Source organism: Hyperolius riggenbachi, chromosome 12, assembly GCF_040937935.1.
Source record: "Hyperolius riggenbachi isolate aHypRig1 chromosome 12, aHypRig1.pri, whole genome shotgun sequence".
Classification (NCBI taxonomy): Eukaryota; Metazoa; Chordata; class Amphibia; order Anura; family Hyperoliidae; genus Hyperolius; species Hyperolius riggenbachi.
In genome coordinates this window covers 209,796,511-209,817,578 of record NC_090657.1, presented here as the reverse complement: position 1 = coordinate 209,817,578, position 21,068 = coordinate 209,796,511, and the positions used below count along the sequence as shown (strand labels likewise).

Genomic DNA, 21,068 nt, shown 5'->3' with positions numbered 1-21,068 from the left:
CCCTGGCACGCACTCACTCCCTAAAGGGGCTCCCTGTCACTCACTCACTCCCTAAAGGGGCTCCCTGTCACTCACTCACTCCCTAAAGGGGCTCCCTGTCACTCACTCACTCCCTAAAGGGGCTCCCTGGCACGCACTCACTCCCTAAAGGGGCTCCCTGGCACTCACTCACTCCCTTAAGGGGCTCCCTGGCACTCACTCCCTAAAGGGGCTCCCTGTTACTCACTCACTCCCTAAAGGGGCTCCCTGTCACTCACTCACTCCCTAAAGGGGCTCCCTGTCACTCACTCACTCCCTAAAGGGGCTCCCCTGGCACTCACTCCCTAAAGGGGCTCCCCTGGCACTCACTCACTCCCTAAAGGGGCTCCCCTGGCACTCACTCACTCCCTAAAGGGGCTCCCCTGGCACTCACTCACTCCCTAAAGGGGCTCCCCTGGCACTCACTCACTCCCTAAAGGGGCTCCCCTGGCACGCACCCACTCCCTAAAGGGGCTCCCTGGCACGCACCCACTCCCTAAAGGGGCTCCCTGGCACGCACCCACTCCCTAAAGGGGCTCCCTGGCACGCACCCACTCCCTAAAGGGGCTCCCTGGCACGCACCCACTCCCTAAAGGGGCTCCCTGTCACTCACTCACTCCCTAAAGGGGCTCCCTGTCACTCACTCACTCCCTAAAGGGGCTCCCTGTCACTCACTCACTCCCTAAAGGGGCTCCCTGTCACTCACTCACTCCCTAAAGGGGCTCCCTGGCACGCACTCACTCCCTAAAGGGGCTCCCTGTCACTCACTCACTCCCTAAAGGGGCTCCCTGTCACTCACTCACTCCCTAAAGGGGCTCCCTGGCACGCACTCACTCCCTAAAGGGGCTCCCTGGCACTCACTCACTCCCTAAAGGGGCTCCCTGGCACTCACTCACTCCCTAAAGGGGCTCCCTGTCACTCACTCACTCCCTAAAGGGGCTCCCTGTCACTCACTCACTCCCTAAAGGGGCTCCCTGTCACTCACTCACTCCCTAAAGGGGCTCCCCTGGCACTCACTCACTCCCTAAAGGGGCTCCCCTGGCACTCACTCACTCCCTAAAGGGGCTCCCCTGGCACTCACTCACTCCCTAAAGGGGCTCCCCTGGCACTCACTCACTCCCTAAAGGGGCTCCCCTGGCACTCACTCACTCCCTAAAGGGGCTCCCCTGGCACGCACCCACTCCCTAAAGGGGCTCCCTGGCACGCACTCACTAAAGGGGCTCCCTGGCACGCACTCACTCACTAAAGGGGCTCCCTGGCACGCACTCACTCACTAAAGGGGCTCCATGGCACGCACTCACTCCCTAAAGGGGCTCCCCTGGCACTCACTCACTCCCTAAAGGGGCTCCCCTGGCACGCACCCACTCCCTAAAGGGGCTCCCTGGCACGCACCCACTCCCTAAAGGGGCTCCCTGGCACGCACCCACTCCCTAAAGGGGCTCCCTGGCACGCACCCACTCCCTAAAGGGGCTCCCTGGCACGCACCCACTCCCTAAAGGGGCTCCCTGTCACTCACTCACTCCCTAAAGGGGCTCCCTGTCACTCACTCACTCCCTAAAGGGGCTCCCTGTCACTCACTCACTCCCTAAAGGGGCTCCCTGTCACTCACTCACTCCCTAAAGGGGCTCCCTGTCACTCACTCACTCCCTAAAGGGGCTCCCTGGCACGCACTCACTCCCTAAAGGGGCTCCCTGTCACTCACTCACTCCCTAAAGGGGCTCCCTGTCACTCACTCACTCCCTAAAGGGGCTCCCTGGCACGCACTCACTCCCTAAAGGGGCTCCCTGGCACTCACTCACTCCCTAAAGGGGCTCCCTGGCACTCACTCACTCCCTAAAGGGGCTCCCTGTCACTCACTCACTCCCTAAAGGGGCTCCCTGTCACTCACTCACTCCCTAAAGGGGCTCCCTGTCACTCACTCACTCCCTAAAGGGGCTCCCCTGGCACTCACTCACTCCCTAAAGGGGCTCCCCTGGCACTCACTCACTCCCTAAAGGGGCTCCCCTGGCACTCACTCACTCCCTAAAGGGGCTCCCCTGGCACTCACTCACTCCCTAAAGGGGCTCCCCTGGCACTCACTCACTCCCTAAAGGGGCTCCCCTGGCACGCACCCACTCCCTAAAGGGGCTCCCTGGCACGCACTCACTAAAGGGGCTCCCTGGCACGCACTCACTCACTAAAGGGGCTCCCTGGCACGCACTCACTCACTAAAGGGGCTCCATGGCACGCACTCACTCACTAAAGGGGCTCCCTGGCACTCACTCACTCCCTAAAGGGCCTCCCTGTCACTCACTCACTCCCTAAAGGGCCTCCCTGTCACTCACTCACTCCCTAAAGGGGCTCCCTGTCACTCACTCACTGCCTAAAGGGGCTCCCTGTCACTCACTCACTGCCTAAAGGGGCTCCCTGTCACTCACTCACTGCCTAAAGGGGCTCCCTGTCACTCACTCATGCCTAAAGGGGCTTCCTGTCACTCACTCACTGCCTAAAGGGGCTTCCTGTCACTCACTCACTGCCTAAAGGGGCTCCCTGGCACTCACTCACTGCCTAAAGGGGCTTCCTGGCACTCACTCACTGCCTAAAGGGGCTTCCTGGCACTCACTCACTGCCTAAAGGGGCTTCCTGGCACTCACTCACTGCCTAAAGGGGCTCCCTGGCACTCACTCACTACCTAAAGGTGCTCCCTGTCACTCACTATCGGGGTCCCTGTCACTCACTACCTAACTGGAGGCGCCTGTCACTCACTAGCTAACCTGGGGGTCCCTGTCACTCACTACCTAACTTGGGGGGGCTACCATATTAAGGGGGCATTCTGCCTATTTATGTGAAATGCTGTCTATTTATGTGCCTCATGACTGCTGAATGTGTCTTGTTGGGAGCCTTATGATTTGTTGGGGGCCTCATGATTGCTGAATTTGTCTTGTTGGGGGCCTCATGATTTGTTGGGGGCCTCATGATTGCTGAATTTGTCTTGTTGGGGGCCTCATGATTGCTGAATTTGTCTTGTTGGGGGCCTCATGATTTGTTGGAGGCCTCATGATTGCTGAATTTGTCTTGTTGGGGGCCTCCTGATTTGTTGGGGGCCTCATGATTGCTGAATATGTCTTGTTGGGGGTCACATGATTGCTAACTGCGAGACTATGGGAAAAGCTGAATCCTTATCATATGAGACAATAGCATTAAACCTACTTTTTTAGCGTTTTAAAACAGAAAATAAAACTGGGAGGTTCTAAAAAATTGAATACATTTTTCAGGAGTAGGATGGATGAAATTGTTTATCTTCACAGTTTATTTTCAACTTGGATTTTCCATAATGTTCATGTATGAGTTAAAACGTTTGTACAGTATGTAGTTTAAATTGCTGTTGCCACTTTGCGATAGATACCGGTAAGTGACTTTTGGGTTGCAGTTTGGGCACTCGGCCTCCAAAAGGTTCGCCACCACTGTCCTAATCTGATGTCCCACCATTGCTAGGTTCATGTAAATTTGTCTCCACCCGTTACCACACCTATATTCTGGTCCATGGCCCACCCATTTTTTGGTGCGGCGCGATAAGCACGCCACACAACGTGATCGTCATATTTTTGGCACGCTAGCTGCAGTGTGCTGAATTCTGCTGCCTACAGTATGTACAGTATACGCTGTTCTCTAGTGCTTGCACTGTGTGCTGATTTACCTCCAGTGTGTACAGTGTAAGGTGTTACTCTGTGCCTTTATTGATTGTAAACCAGCTGTATTGTATGCTGATCCCTGCTACTTTCAGTATGTACAGTATTAGCTGTAAAGCCTGGTACACACATACAATTTTGATTAGCCAATTTTAGCTCTGTTCATAAAATTCATTGTCTGTTGGCCCACTTACTGCACGGGGGTGGGAAATTGGGGGTCAGTGATTGACCAATCAAAATTGTATGTGCGTATACATCTTTGATCTATGCCTATACTGATTGTAAATGATCGAAATAAAGGACAGGGGGCTCCGTCCAATATTTCGATGGGCAGGCCCGTTATCCGTAGCTTACACCGCTGCTAAGTTCATGTACATTTGGCCCCACCCATGGCCACGCCCACTCACCGCATGGCCACGCCCATTTTTTGCCGCGGCGCGCTGCGCGCGCCGCATGTACCTCCCCTCCTGGTGCCCACAGGTGCCACTGATCTCCAGGGACCCTAGAAACGCCCCTGTGGGCAAATAAAATACATGAGTTTTAATTACGGTAGCGTATATTAATTTCAAACTATAATGGCCTAAAACTGAGAAATAATGAATTTTTTTCATTTCTTTCTTAATCTTCCTGTTAAAATGGATTTAGAAAAAAATAAATCTTAGCAAAATGTACTACCCAAAGAAAGCCTAATTAGTGGCGGAAAAAACAAGATCTAGATCAATTCATTGTGATAAGTAGCAATAAAGTTATAGGCGAATGAATGGGATGTGAACGTTGCTCGGATGCACGAGATTTTCGGACTGCGGTGCTGAACCGGTTAATATACACACCCTAGCCATTTTCTCAGAGTTTCCAATCAGTTTTATCATAATTGGGGAAAGATGGAACATAGGTGTGTGGTACATTGATCAGATTTTTGAAATGTTACAATCAGTCAAAAAAATTGATTGCAATTCTTAAATTGAACAGATATTTAAAAAATTGTATGGTGTGTGGCCACCCTAAGTCTGGCTACTTCCCTGGCTAATTTCCAAACTGGCCAAGTGATTGAAGCCAATTAAAAATGAAGATAGGGAACCGAGAGCCCAATATGGTGTAGTATTTAAGTTAATTGTATAATTATAGATAAAGTAGCAAGGGTTATACTAACAAACACAGGTTACCACACAGGTAACCACTATCAAGGCAGGTGGGGAGAATTAGGAACCGACCCCACTCAGGTTAAAGTGGATCCGAGATAATCATATTCTATTGAAGCGGTTTGCAGCTAGATTTGCTGTGTAAACTATCTAAACTTTAGCTAAGATATATAGTCAAGTTACTTGTTATAGTTAGTTTTTCATCTCGGATCCGCTTTAAGAAGTCGCTCTCTGTAGAAAGGAAGGATATGGGGATACACCCCTTCACAAGGGGTGGACTAGACTAGATGCAAATTTTTGAACAGAGGCGCCAACAAGAATAAAAACATCTAAAAAACGTTTAAAAGTGGGACGTTTTTGGTAGACTTACCTCCCTCGAAGATTTAACAGACTGAAAAATGATACTTTCATTCAAAATTACATTTATTAGGTACTCCAAAATGCTACGAGTTTCGCAGGTCACAATCCTGCTTCATCGGGCAAATAGTGGAGAGACAAAAAAGGTCTGTATAGCAGATCTGCATAATAACCAGTTCACCGGATTTTTTTTAGAAGGACTGTATAGCAGCCTAGCCTACACTTCCCCCTTTTAAATGGTTTTTAGATGTTTTTATTCTTGTTTGCGCCTCTGTTCAATCATTTGCATATAGCCAATATCTGATTTACAGAAATGCGGAGCCGGCTCATCTTTGTCCCCCTCCGCGTCTCTCCCTTTCCCCTCTACTCATCTCTGCCCCCCTCCACGTTCCTCTGATCATCTCTGTCCCCCTCCGCGTCTCTCCCGTCCCTCTGATCATCTCTGTATCACTCTGCATCCCCTCCACTTGTTTCTGTCCCCCTCTGCGTCTCTCCGTGTCACCCTCCACGCATCTCTATCTCCCTCCACATCTCTCTGTGTCCCCTCCTCGCATCTCTATCCCCTTCCGGGTCTCTCCCTGTCCCCTCCACTCATCTCTGTCTCAATCCGTGTCTCTGTGTCCCCTCAACTCACCTCTATCTCCCTCCGCGTCTCTCCCTGTCCCCTCCACTCATCTCTATCTCCCTCCGCATTTCTTTCTGTCCCCTCTGCTCACCTTTGTCCCCTCAGCATCTCTCCTCATCCCTCTGATCATCTCTGTATCACTCAGTGTCCCCTCCACTCGTCTCAGTCTCCCTCTGCGTCTCTCTGTGTCCCCTCCCCTCATCTCTGTTCCCCTTTGTTTCTCTCCATGTCCAATACACTCATCTCTGTATCCCTCCACGTCCCCTCCACTCATCTTTGTCCCCTCAGCTTCTCTCCTCGTCCCTCTGATCATCTCTGTATCACTCCGTGTCCCCTCCACTCGTCTCGGTCTCCCTCTGCGTCTGTGTCCCCTCCGCTCCTCTCCATGTCCAATACACTCATCCCTGTATCCCTCCATGTCCCCCTTCTGCTTCTTTCTGTGTCCCCTCCACTCATCTCTGTCCTCCTCCACTTCTCTCTGTGCGCCCTATGCTCATCTCTGTCTCCCTCTGCTTCTCTCCGCACTCCCTCCACTCATCTCGGTCCACCTCTGCTTCTCTCCATGTCCCCTCTACTCATTTCTGTCCCCCTCTGCTTCTCTGTCCCCTCCACTCATCTCTGTTCCCCTCTGCTACTCTCTGTGTCCCCTCCACTCATCTCTGTTCCCCTCTGCTACTCTGTCCCCTCCACTCATCTCTGTTCCCCTCTGCTTCTCTCTGTCCCCTCCACTCATCTCTGTCCCCCACCTGCTTCTCTCTGTGTCCCCTCCACTCATCTCTGTTCCCCCCTGCTACTCTCTCTGTCTCCTCCGCTCATCTCTGTCCCCCCTGCTTCTCTTTGCACTCCCTCCACTCATCTCAGTCCCCCTCTGCTTCTCTCTGTGTCCCCTCCACTCATCTCTGTCCCCCCCTGCTTCTCTCTGTGTCCCCTCCACTCATCTCTGCCCCCCCCCCCCCCCCTCTCTGTTCCAATTAGACCACTCTGGCTGGTCTAATTGGACTGCTGCATACTGGTCAGTTCCCAAAATATGCACAATATCAGACTTCGGGTTGTGGCCAAACCTGTGCCGTATATGTAAGTATACAATCAGAAGCTGTAGACAGCCACCTACCAGAGGCATTTCGTGGAGTGTCCAACAACGTTTTTAGAAGTTTCATGTCCTTGATGTTATGGATGTAAATAGCTTCTTCTAGACACACCACCAGTCTCTGTAAAACACGGGAAGTCTTGTCAGCATCACCTACCTATGCCAAGCCTGACCACACACGGGACCACCAATCTCTGCCCAACTACACACAGGACACCCATCTCAGCCCAACCACACACGGGACCACCAATCTCAGCCCAAGCAAACACATGACACCCATCTCAGCCCAAACACACACAGGACACCCATCTCATACCTGTCTGTTTAGCCGTATGGACAAGATGTTCCCAGAGTAATTGTAGTTGCAGATTTCGGTGCCCTTCTTGAAGTGGAACACATTCATCTGCCGTGGTTTGGAGTGACTGACAACCACCACCAGGCTGCTGGAGAAAAGCCTCTCCACAATGTAGATGTCCGGGAGCTCATCTGAAAAGTGAGAGCACATGGCAGCATTACCCACAATGCACTGCATAGAGCCCTTGCCTTGGTTTTATCAAAATGAGAAAAAAAAATAAAGGAAGTCTCAAACAAAAGATACACAAACATGTCCTGAAGTCACACAAATACAAGACGCATGATAAGCATAGCTACTGTATAATGCCCACTATAACAAACATTGCGTAATGCACATATAACATCTACCTATAGCAAGCAAAGCAATGATGTACCCATATAACAAGTGCAACTATAACACCCCCCATAAGAAGGGCAGCCAATAAGAAGAGCAGCAGTAAGAAGTATAGCCAATATCTCTCCCCATGACAAGTGCAGCTAGAACATCCTTCTATAACAAGCACACTCATAACTTGCCCCTATAACCAGGGCTGTAACAATAGCACCCGCGACCTGGTCGTGTGGTGCCTGGAGGCTAAGGGCCCTTTTACACTTAATCAGTTGCACTCAGTTATAACTAAAAGAAAACTGATTTTCAAAATAATACCCATGTTTTCCTATGGCACCTTTCACACTTCATGCATTTTAACTGAAATCTTTTTCACATTGCATTGCTATGGAAAAAACACGTACCAACACGCACTAACGCACACCAACTGATTAAAGAGGAAGTGTCGCGAAAATCTTAAAATGTAAAACACGTATAAATACCGTAAGTACATTTCTTCCAGAGTAAAATGAGCCATAAATTTATTTTCTCCTATGTTGCGGTCACTTCCAGTAGGTAGTAGAAATCTGACATTACCGACAGATTTTGGGCTAGTCCATCTGTCCATAGGGGATTCTCAGCATGGCCTTTATTCTTTATAAAGACATTCCCTGAAAAAGATTTACATAAAGATGCTGGCCAGCCTCCCTGCTAGCTGCACACTATTTTGGCAGTTGGACAGGGCAACTGCCATTCACTAAGTGCTTTTAAAAATAAAGAAAACCCTAAGAACCCCCCTATGAGAAGATGGACTAGTCCAAAATCTGTCGGTAATGTCAGATTTCTACTACCTACTGTAAGTGACCGCAACATGGGAGAAAAGTAATTTATGGCTCATTTTACTCTGGGAGAAATGTACTTCTTATTTGTTTGTGTTTTAAATTTTAAGATTTTCGCGACAGTTCCTCTTTAAGATTAAATGGGCCCTTAGCTGTCAGGAAGTGGTAAGCAGTGCAGGTTCCTTGTGTGTGCACACAAACTCATCTTCTCCATCTGCACCCCGCCCCCTTATTTTTGCAGAGCAGCCACAGTGGAGCTGCATACGTTACCTCATTGCAGCGGTGGGACAGGTCCTACTCACTCTTCAGTGTAGCCACACCGTGCAGCCCATTATCTTGCGGCTCCTGACACTGCTGCATGTTACATGACAGGCATCAGAAGCTGCCAGGTAATAGGCTGCTCAGTGCGGCTATACTGAGGAGTGAGTAGGACCTGTCCCACCGCTGGAATGAGATAAAGTATATGGCATATGTACGTATTATCCTTGCCTACAACAATCCAGCCACTATGCCTCTGTAGAACAAGCTAGGTTTCCCTAAAACAGGGGATGCCATAACCTCTCTCTATAACACCAGAGCAGCCTTGACAAAAAGCTATAATGTACCCCTATTGTTGCAGCCACCATGTTCCCAAATACCAAGTACATCAGCAATGATAGACAGCAGTTCATCCTTGCTGGATTATTTCCTTCAGCTTTGTCAGCAAGGCATACAGTCTACATAGTCTGGCTCACCTGAGGTTTCAGGCATGGTCACCTTTTATCAAGTGCTTAGCCCACAGCTGTCAAACACACGGCCCACGGGCCAAATGTGGCCCTCCCTGCTATTTTGTGTGACCCTCCAGAGCTTCAAATGTGCATCATTGTAAGCAATAAAAGGACAGCACACTGCCTTCCCAACGAGATCAGCATGCCGGTGACAGTGTGTCTGGCAAGGTGACACTGTAAGTTTGAGGCGGGGTGCACAAACAATGTATTTATTTATTGTATTTATAAAGCACCGCCATATTACACAGCGCTGGACATTAGTTAGGTTACAGACAATATTTAGGGGTGACATACAGCAATAAAACAATACAGGAATACATGCAAACCAGATCACACAGCACAGTAGGAGTACCAGGTAATGCTTAGTCAGTCACTGGATGGCAGCATGGGGATTAGGCAAGTCGAGTTCACTCAGATCCATAGGATGGGTGTACGGTAACAAAGGTGCATGAACAGGTAGTAGACAAAAGGAGGAGGACCCTGGCGAAGGCTTACAATCTAGAGGGAGAGGTAGGGACATGAAAAGTAGGGGACCAGAGTTCAGCTTCAGGTTTAGAGCACCAGTGTGGGGGAGGGGGATTGGGTGGGGGGGGGGGGGGTAGGCCAGAGTGAAAGGGTGAGTTTTGAGGGCCTTTTTGAAGACATTAAAGGAGGGCGCAGCACAAATGGGGGGGAGGTAGGGAGATCCATAGCGATTACACTGGGGCTTCCTCCAGCCCACAGTAGGCGGTGAGGTCCCCTGGCGTCCTCCTGGCTCCTCTTCGTGTGCCTCCGCTGGCCACCGTTACCGGCGACACCTGGGCCGGGTGTCGGGCTGGCTCTTCCTGGTTCCTGCCGCATGGTGTCATCATGCCGGCCGGCGTGACAGGTCTGCGCATGCGTGGTTTAGCGTCAGAAAACCACGCATGCGCAGACCTGTCACGCCGGCCGGCGTGATGACACCATGCGGCAGGAACCAGGAAGAGCCGGCCCGACACCCGGCCCGGGTGTCGCCAGTAATGGGAGCCAGCGGAGGCACACGGAGAGGAGCCAGGAGGACGCCGGGGGACCTCACTGCCTACGGTGGACTGGAAGAAGGCCCAGGTAAGAGTAATCTTTTAAATAAAGTCACTGCTCAGGGTCCCTTTAAAGGACCTCTGTCGCGAAAATCTTAAAATTTCAACTATATGTAAACACATACAATTAAGAAGTACGTTTCTTCCAGAGTAAAATGAGCCATAAATTACTTTTCTCTTATGTTGCTGTCACTTACAGTAGGTAGTAGAAATCTGACAGAATCGACAGGTTTTGGACTAGCCCATCTCCTCATGGGGTTCACAGGGATTTCTTTATTTTCAAAAGCTCCGCCCAACTGCCAAAAAAGTGTGTGGGCAGCATCTTAGTATACATTTTATTCAGGGAGTGTCTTTAAAAAGAATAAAGGCCATGCTGAGAATCCCCTATGAAGAGATGGACTAGCCCAAAACCTGTCGGTTCTGTCAGATTTCTACTACCTACTTTAAGTGACAGCAACAATTAATTTATGGCTTTTGTATGCGTTTTAAATTTTACGCTTTTCACGACAGTTCCTCTTTAATACTTTGGTGTGCCACATTTACCTGATAAATATCATATATAATAGACAAACATTCTCTATTATTAAATGCTTTCTAGTCAATTATTGCACTCTTGAATATCAAAAAGTGTGTGTGTGTGTGTGTGTGTGTGTGTGTGTGTGTGTGTGTGTGTGTGTGTGTGTGTGTGTGTGTGTGTGTGTGTGTGTGTGTGTGTGTGTGTGTGTGTGTGTGTGTGTGTGTGTGTGTGTGTGTGTGTGTGTGTGTGTGTGTGTGTGTGTGTGTGTGTGTGTGTGTGTGTGTGTGTGTGTGTGTGTGTGTGTGTGTGTGTGTGTGTGTGTGTGTGTGTGTGTGTGTGTGTGTGTGTGTGTGTGTGTGTGTGTGTGTGTGTGTGTGTGTACATTTCATTCTATAGGAATATTTTCTCTGTGCCACTGTAATGCTCTTTTTTGCCAGTAAACCTAAAAAACATTCTGGTATTTGTCCCTGAAATTGTAGCGACCTCTGAAGTCACTCTCAGGTATTGGCAATGTTGTTTTTGACATGAAGGGAGAGTTTCCAGAGGTCATCATGTACCTTTCAAAAAGAACAGAAAACAGAAAGAAACCCGGAGCCCTCTAGGGTGTACTATGTTGAAATCAGTGGCATTGTGGTATAAAATAAACTCACACAGCCCGGATTGCAATAACGTAAACCACGATGATGCGCTTGAGGAGAATTCCAGTCCATCTCCACTTGTACCATGGATGATCCTAAGATCTCAAATATCGCTCTCCAGAAAACAGGACCAAATAGATGTTAATCAATGATTACTAATTTGCCACTGTCCCTGTAGAGGCCGGGACATAAAGGAGTGAGAGGAGGCGCACCAGATGTGATAAAAAAATAAAAAATAAATCTAAAAATCAGTTGAAAAACGTAAAGGTTGGCCTACCTTAAAGTGTACCTGAGGTGACATGATGAGATAAACGTCTGTACAGTACAAAACATATTAACCACCCTGGCGTTCTATTAAGATCGCCAGGGCAGCTGCATGAGGGTTTTTTTTAAATAAAAAAAAAACTATTTCATGCAGCCAACTGAAAGTTGGCTGCATGAAAGCCCACTAGATGGCGCTCCGGAGGCGTTCTTCTGATCGCCTCCGGCGGCCAAAAGTAACACGGAAGGCCGCAATGAGCGGCCTTCCGTGTTTTGTTTACTTCGTCGCCATGGCGACGAGCGGAGTGACGTCATGGACGTCAGCCGACGTCCTGACGTCTGCCGCCTCCGATCCAGCCCTTAGCGCTGGCCGGAACTATTTGTTCCGGCTGCGCAGGGCTCAGGCGGCTGGGGGGACCCTCTTTCGCCGCTGCTCGCGGCGGATCGCCGCAGAGCGGCGGCGATCGGGCAGCACACGCGGCTGGCAAAGTGCCGGCTGCGTGTGCTGCTCTTTATTTGATCAAAATCGGCCCAGCAGGGCCTGAGCGGCACCCTCTGGCGGTAATGGACGAGCTGAGCTCGTCCATACCGCTAAGGTGGTTAATAACCAAGCTGTTTTACTTGTTTTGTTGCCTCTGCTCAGTGGCAGCCTATTCAGTGTCTCTAAATGAAAATACACAATCTATTGACCTTTTCCCGTCTCCCCCTGCTCTCAGAAGTTGAATTCTGCCAGGAAAACTTTAATGGCTGTAATTTGCTTATCAGTGATATTTACTATATTGCTGACAAGACAGAAGCTGTCACTTCCATGCCTAAAAATGTACTCTTTTAGGCAGCAAAATAAAACAAGTAAAACAGTCTGGTTATGAATATGTTTAGTTCTGTATATACACATGTTTATTTCATCATGTCACCTCAGGTACACTTTAAGGAAAGCCAAACTTCACGCTTTAGGTTGATTTTAGGGGGGGGGGGGGGTTTGTTTGTTTGTTTTTTTACAACAACTGGGCGACTCCTCTCACCACTCTTTGTTTTTGACAGGTTAGGCCTATTAACGGTAGATTTGGTGAGCGCCATTCTCTACACCTGGCTCGGATTCCCCATCACCTGCAAGGCTTTGTTCATACCAATGCGGTGCGGTGCAGTCAAAAAGCATTTTCATAAGCTGCTCCATTCACCTGTGTGAACACTCCACTTTGGGTGGCAGGAACGTGTAGCAGTGTGCATCACTGCTGGTGTGAGCAAGCCCTTATAGTCATATGCAGTAGTTTTCCAAAGGCTTGTCTTCAGCAATGACCTCAGGCAGGCAACAGATAAGAACCCTCCCGACACTTATACTGATGGACTGGAAAATGATGAAAATATTTAATATAAGCTGTGCCAGAATGAGAAGACTTCAGATTTCTACCAATAGCCAAGTTGTGATGGGCCTCTTCCAAGCACAACTGAAGTGAGAAGAATATGGAGGCTGTCATATTTATTTCCTTTCAAACAATACCACTTGCCTGGCAGCCCTGATGGTCTATTTGGCTGCAGTAGTGTCAGAATCAGTGGCGGCGCCACACTGGGGCTTACCCAGGCTTCAGCCCCAGCTGGTGGCTCATTAGCCCCCCTTAAAGCCCCCCCGCCGGCCGCCGCAAGTTCCGAGAACTTCCGACCTTACTGGCTGCACACAAGGAAGGTGCCGAGCCTGGGAGGAGGGCCTGGGCTTGCGCTAGCTGTGTCACTCACCCACCCACCAGAAATCAGTCACCGCCCCCCAGCCCGGGTGCTGGCTCAGCCACGCAGAGCGGCCCGCCCTGCAGGGTACGTTGCGTGTTGCAATATAAATGTGTGTCACGTGACGACGTCTGGCGTCACGTGACACGTGCAGCGCACTCTCCTCGCCTGCCCGCGCAGCTAGTTGCCGCCATCCGCCGACAGGAGACAGCCAGTCTCCACTCTCCAGCCAGCACTAAGTCACACCCAGTGACCCAGGCACCCGCGATGGCCAGCACTGCGCACAGCCAGGACTGGAGGCTGGAGCCGAGCCACTGCCAGTAGCCAGCCCAGAGCTCAGCACAGCAGCCAGCAGGACTCGGAACTCCGACAAGGCAGCTCAAGGTGGGTCATGGGTGGGTGTCCTGTCCTGTCCACTCCAGCCAGCCAACTGCCAAATTTTTTTTTTGCACCAGGCAGCCACCCAGGCCTGAGCTGCCCTCCTGAGTCTAAGCTGAGCCCAGCACGGCACCACCCCCATCCACCACACCTGACTCTGAGCACCCATTTGGGGGGCCCCAGCCCACCCACCACCAGCCAGACCTGAGGCCTTCCCACCACCAGCCAGCCCTGAGCTGCCCTGGGGCCCCCAGCCCACCACCATCACCTGCCAGCCAGGCCTGAGCTGCCCTGAGGTGCCCCAGCCACCACCACCAGCCAGCCCTGAGCTGCCCTGGGGCCCCCAGCCCACCACCACCACCTGCCAGGCCTGAGGTGCCCCAGCCCACCACCACCAGCTAGCCCTGAGCTGCCCTGGGGCCCCCAGCGTACCAGCCAGGTCTGAGCTGCCCAGAGGTGCCCCAGCCCACCACCACCAGCCACGCCTGAGCTGCCCTGGGGCCCCCAGCCCACCACCACCAACTGCCAGGCCTGAGGTGCCCCAGCCCACCACCACCAGCCAGCCCTGAGCTGCCCTGGGGCCCCCAGCCCACCACCACCACCTGCCAGGCCTAAGGTGCCCCAGCCCACCACCACCAGCCAGGCCTGAGCTGCCCTGGGGCCCCCAGCCCACCAGCCATGTCTGAGCTGCCCAGAGGTGCCCCAGCTCACCACCACCTGCCAGGCCTGAGCTGCCCCAGCCCACCACCACCAGCCAGGCCTGAGCCTGAGGTCTCCAGCCCAACACCAGCCAGGCTTGAGCGGCCCTTGGGCCCCCAGCCTACCACCACCAGCCTGACTACATACTGGGGACATCTATACACCTGGCTACCTATACTGGGGACACTGGCTGTCTGTCATTATGTGCATTAACTGGTGAAACGCTGTCTCTCATTACATGCATTTACTGGGGGAACGCTGTCTGTCATTATGTGCATTTACTGGGGGAACGCTGTCTGTCATTATGTGCATTTACTGGTGAAAGGCTGTCTGTCATTACAAGCATTTTACTGGTGAAAAGCTGTCTCTTATGTGCATTTACTGGTGAAAGGCTGTCTCTTATGTGCATTTACGGGTGAAATGTTGTCTGTCATTATGTGCGTTTACTGGTGAAAGGCTGTCTCTCATTATGTGCATTTACTGGTGAAGGGCTGTCTCTCATTACATGCAATTACTGGGGAAACGCTGTCTGTCATTATGTGGTCTGTCATTATGTGCATTTACTTCATTTTTTTTTATGTAACATTACATTAGCTGGTGCAACTACATTAGTTAGCCCCGCCCACACAATGTTATGACCACGCCCATTTCTTTGTGCTGTGCGCGCCGCCAATTCCCCTCTATGAGCCCCGCCTGCCAACCCTTGTGCCCCCTTTGAGCCCCCCCAAAAATCTGAAGCTGGAGCCGCCACTGGTCAGAATACCGCCAGAAACAAGCATGCAGCTAGTCTTGTCAGGTCTGACAATAATGTCAGAAACCTCTGATTTGCTGCATGCCTGTTCAGGGGCTATGGCTAATAGTATTAGAAGCAGCAGCTCAGCAGGATAGTCAGGTAACTGGTATGGATTGAAAGGAAATAAATATGACAGCCTCCTTATCCCTCTCGCTTCCGTTGTCCTTTAAACTTCCTGACATGCACCGTAGTGACAGGTGGCTTCTATTACTGGCTGAAGCCACAACACAGGATGTTACCCTACCCCCCCCCCCCCTCATCCCATACTGAGACCATGTGGACAGCAGATCTTAATACACTGTAAATAAAGCAAACGTTCTTACAGCTTTCATGTACCAAGTCCAGGTTGTCCACAGAGCTGAGTGAGAGCAACCGGTAGCCCGTCCTCATCCCAATGGCCAGAGACCTGGAAAGAAAAAAATAAGTTAAATTGGTGATCTAGTCTACAGTTCTATAGAAAGGCCAGATTCTTGTTACCATTAGGCTTCTGGTCTCATCTCCTGTTCAACAGACATGGCCGCAAAGAACAGGAAGTGAGGTGGGGTCTCTGATATTTCATGAAAATACTTTGGGGCTGATTTACAAATCTTTTCTGTTGACTCATTTCACTTACCAATTAACTCACAATTTATCTCTCCTTAAAGTGGACCTGATCTCTTGCACAGGACAGAAGAAAAACATAAAGAAATGCAGCCTGTATGTATTTATGAGAGTTTAGCCTGTCTAATTCCCCCTCATCTGCGACAAATAAAACGTTGCAATTTGATATCTCCCCTGTGTCACATGACTGCCATGGCAGATAAGTTCATTTAAAAGGACAGGATGTTAACGATGTCTACTTCCATGAAAGTAGGAAGTAGACACACTGTAGATTTATTTCAGGAATTGTATCAGCTGTAACAAAGAAATGTTTTTCTGTAAGGGTTATTAAGCTGTTGCGTATCTTTTAGAGGGGAAGTTGTGAGTTCAGGTCCGCTTAAATGACTTAAACTCATGATTTATCTCTCCTTATCTGTTTGTCTCATGAACTCTTATTTGTTTTTCTCAAGCACTAGCTCTCCTAACAGTTAATGTGAAGAATAAGTAAGCTTTGAGAATCAACTCCTTTATGAGATAAATAGAAATAGAGAGCTAATTCATTATATAAAGAGAAAAGGAGAGAGAATTCATGATATAAATAGAAAAGGAGAGCTAATTCATGATATAAATAGAAAAGGAGAGCTAATTCATGATATAAATAGAATGAGAGAGCTAAATCATTATATAAATAGAAAAGGAGAGCTAATTCATGAGATAAATAGAAAAGGAGAGCTAATTCATGAGATAAATAGAAAAGGAGAGCTAATTCATGAGATAAATAGAAAAAGGAGAGCTAATTCATGAGATAAATAGAAAAGGAGAGCTAATTCATGATATAAATAGAATGAGAGAGCTAAATCATTATATAAATAGAAAAGGAGAGCTAATTCATGAGATAAATAGAAAAGGAGAGCTAATTCATGAGATAAATAGAAAAGGAGAGCTAATTCATGAGATAAATAGAAAAAGGAGAGCTAATTCATGAGATAAATAGAAAAGGAGAGCTAATTCATGATATAAATAGAATGAGAGAGCTAAATCATTATATAAATAGAAAAAGGAGAGCTAAATCATTATATAAATAGAAAAGGAGAGCAAATTCATGATATAAATAGAAAAGGAGAGCGAATTCATGAGATAAATAGAAAAAGGAGAGCGAATTCATGATATAAATAGAAAAGGAGAGCTAATTCATGATATAAATAGAAATAGAGAGCTAATTCATGATATAAATAGAAAAGGAGAGCTAATTCATGAGATAAATAGAAAAAGGAAAGCTAATTCATGAGATAAATAGAAAAGGAGAGCTAATTCATGATATAAATAGAATGAGAGAGCTAAATCATTATATAAATAGAAAAAGGAGAGCTAATTCATGAGATAAATAGAAAAGGAGAGCTAATTCATGAGATAAATAGAAAAGGAGAGCTAATTCATGAGATAAATAGAAAAAGGAGAGCTAATTCATGAGATAAATAGAAAAGGAGAGCTAATTCATGATATAAATAGAATGAGAGAGCTAAATCATTATATAAATAGAAAAAGGAGAGCTAAATCATTATATAAATAGAAAAGGAGAGCAAATTCATGATATAAATAGAAAAGGAGAGCGAATTCAAGAGATAAATAGAAAAAGGAGAGCGAATTCATGATATAAATAGAAAAGGAGAGCTAATTCATGATATAAATAGAAAAGGAGAGCTAATTCATGAGATAAATAGAAAAAGGAGAGCTAATTCATGAGATAAATAGAAAAAGGAGAGCTAATTCATGAGATAAATAGAAAAGGAAAGCTAATTCATGAGATAAATAGAAAAGGAGAGCTAATTCATGATATAAATAGAATGAGAGAGCTAAATCATTATATAAATAGAAAAAGGAGAGCTAATTCATGAGATAAATAGAAAAGGAGAGCGAATTCATGAGATAAATAGAAAAGGAGAGCTAATTCATGAGATAAATAGAAAAAGGAGAGCTAATTCATGAGATAAATAGAAAAGGAAAGCTAATTCATGAGATAAATAGAAAAGGAGAGCTAATTCATGATATAAATAGAATGAGAGAGCTAAATCATTATATAAATAGAAAAAGGAGAGCTAATTCATGAGATAAATAGAAAAAGGAGAGCAAATTCATGATATAAATAGAAAAGGAGAGCGAATTCATGAGATAAATAGAAAAGGAGAGCGAATTCATGATATAAATAGAAAGAGAGAGCTAAATCATTATATAAATAGAAAAGGAGAGCAAATTCATGATATAAATAGAAAAGGAGAGCGAATTCATGAGATAAATAGAAAAAGGAGAGCGAATTCATGAGATAAATAGAAAAGGAGAGCGAATTCATGAGATAAATAGAAAAGGAGAGCTAATTCATGATATAAATAGAATGAGAGAGCTAATTCATGATATAAATAGAAAAGGAGAGCTAAATCATTATATAAATAGAAAAGGAGAGCGAATTCATGAGATAAATAGAAAAGGAGAGCGAATTCATGAGATAAATAGAAAAGGAGAGCTAATTCATGATATAAATAGAAAAGGAGAGCTAATTCATGATATAAATAGAAAAGGAAAGCTAATTCATGAGATAAATAGAAAAGGAGAGCTAATTCATGATATAAATAGAAAAGGAGAGCTAATTCATGATATAAATAGAAAAGGAGAGCTAATTCATGATATAAATAGAAAAGGAAAGCTAATTCATGAGATAAATAGAAAAGGAGAGCTAATTCATGAGATAAATAGAAAAGGAGAGCTTATTCATGATATAAATAGAATGAGAGAGCTAATTCATGATATAAATAGAAAAGGAGAGCTAATTCATGATATAAATAGAAAAGGAAAGCTAATTCATGAGATAAATAGAAAAGGAGAGCTTATTCATGATATAAATAGAATGAGAGAGCTAATTCATGATATAAATAGAAAAGGAGAGCGAATTCATGATATAAATAGAAAAGGAAAGCTAATTCATGATATAAATAGAAAAGGAAAGCTACGGTAATTTAAAAAAAAAATGTGTTAAGTCAGATGAGGAGATATACGGTAAATCATGAATTAAGACACATAAAAAAAAATATAGTAGGCATTGATTCAGATAACAGCGGATGTGTTACCGTGCACACACAGCGCAACATTACCCATACTAACGCCAGTAAGTACTGCGAGTTACGCTATTAATAACGCTAACAATCATAAGTTATGTGCCCTACCATAGCAACGGTATAGCGGTAACTCACGGTACTTACTGGTGTTAGGATAATTTTGCCGTGTACAGTAACATTACCGCTGTTATGTAAATCAACTCTATTGTGAGTTAATAGGAATTCATGAGAAGTTTTGTGAATTAACCCCAAATAGAGATAAAATCATATTTGAAGTTGTGTGGAAAAGAACTGGAATATCTGTGACGCTTGCACTGGAGTGCCACATTAACCAGCTTAGCGCTATGGACGAGCTCAGCTCGCCCATGACCGCTGCGCTGGATTGCTCAGGCCCTAGTGAGCCGATTTTCACAATTTTTTTTTTTAAAACAGACAGTAGCCCATACCCCTTTTCTCACAAGAAATCTTTACCTTTTCTTCAATAGATCATCAGGGACATCTGTATGTCAGGGACATCATATGATGTCAGGGCCATGGCCCTGCCAGTTTCCTGTCTGTGAATCTCATTGCATTATGGAAAAATACCAGCTGTTTCCAACTGCCACGCAAGCAGTACCTCCCTCTGCACATAGAACGCTAAGAAACAAACATTCCTCAAAGATCACCTGGCAGGGCTAAAGACATCACCACCTGTGCTAAATTTCAGAATATAAATCGGAGAGGAAAGATTTTACACCGAGCAAACACTGAATAAATAATTTATAAATACTTATAATCAAAAATAAACAAATTATTTTATTTTCATTACAGTACGTCTTCCAAAATTAGCCTTATACTAAGTTTAGATTTTCATCAGCAGAAAGTGTAGCTCTCTTTCAGTTTCTGTGTGTATTACCAGTTTTGTATGACTTTAGACCAAAAGTGAGAGAAGCAATCTTGCTTCTCTTGCATTTGTTTCTCTTGTGTTTGGTATACAGACATACTAAACTTAGGAACAAGGAACCCTGGAAGATGGTTATCAAGAAGATAGCAGGAGTATTACCATATTGATGGCATGTCTTTATTGAGTGGAAGGAACCCTGGAGAGTGGTCACTGAGAGGAGCCCAGCAGTATTGCCATAGAGGTGAGGGGTGGCCTGTACCCCAAGACGTGATTGGGCACGTCTAGGGAGCTGGATCTGGCGAGTTGCAAACTGAAGGGGGAACCCTCAATTGTATTAGATGTAGGTATAGGATGGGCAGCAGTGGCTCCTCCCCCAGTATAATAATATATTCAGTATTACATGAAGTCCTGGTTGTAGGACAAGCAGAGGGTCCCCTTCCCCAGTATAATAATGGTATGCTCTGTATTAAGTGTAGGATGGGCAGTGGCTCCTCCCCGAGTATAATATATTAGCAGTATTACGTGCAGTCCTGGTTGTAGGACAGGCAGAGGGTCCCCTCCCCCAGTATAATAATGGTATGCTCTGTATTAGGTGTAGATGGGCAGTGGCTCCTCCCCCAGTATAATAATATATTAGCAGTATTACGTGCAGTCCTGGTTGTAGGACAGGCATAGGGTCCCTTCCCCCCCTGTATAATAATGGTATGCTCTGTATTATGTGTAGGATAGGCAGTAGCTCCTCCCTCATTATAATAATATATTAGCAGTATTAAGTGCAGTCCTGGTTGTAAAACAGGCAGAGGGTCCCCTCCCCCAGTATAATAATGGTATGCTCTGTATTATGTGTAGATGGGCAGTGGCTTCTCCCCCGGTATAATAATATATTAGCAGTATTACGTGCAGTCCTGGTTGTAGGACAGGCAGAGGGTCCCCTCCTCCAGTATAATAATGGTACGCTCTGTATTATGTGTAGATGGGCAGTGGCTCCTCCCCCAGTATAATACTATATTAGCAGTATTACGTGCAGTCCTGGTTGTAGGACAGGCAGAGGGTCCCCTCCCCCAGTATAATAATGGTATGCTCTGTATTATGTGTAGATGAGCAGTGGCTCCTCCCCCAGTATAATAATATATTAGCTGAATTAGGCACAGTCCTGGGTATAGGACAGGCAGAGGGTCCCCTCCCCCAGTATAATAATGGTATGCTCTGTATTAAGTGTAGGATGGGCAGTGGCTCCTCCCCCAGTATAATATATTAGCAGTATTACGTGCAGTCCTG

At 46.8% G+C, this 21,068-nt stretch overlaps 1 protein-coding gene across 5 annotated transcripts in view; it reads right to left on the bottom strand.

Annotated features, from left to right (window-relative positions):
* The window catches only part of LOC137541112 (WD repeat domain phosphoinositide-interacting protein 1-like), a 66,896-nt gene that overhangs the window by 38,573 nt on the left and 7,255 nt on the right, over positions 1 to 21,068 (bottom strand). For 4 of the 5 annotated variants that reach the window (XR_011025083.1, XM_068262258.1, XM_068262257.1 and 1 more), the window contains exons 2-4: positions 15,545 to 15,627; positions 7,211 to 7,380; positions 6,919 to 7,015 (exon numbers count right to left, since the gene is read on the bottom strand). Coding sequence is in view for 4 of the 5 variants with exons in the window: in XM_068262258.1 (XP_068118359.1) it covers positions 6,919 to 7,015; positions 7,211 to 7,380; positions 15,545 to 15,627 (350 nt within the window). In the remaining variant the exon portion in view is untranslated. Of the gene's footprint in view, positions 1 to 6,918; positions 7,016 to 7,210; positions 7,381 to 15,544; positions 15,628 to 20,312; positions 20,346 to 21,068 lie in introns of those variants that run through there. The other variant, XM_068262259.1, reaches the window with a different exon arrangement.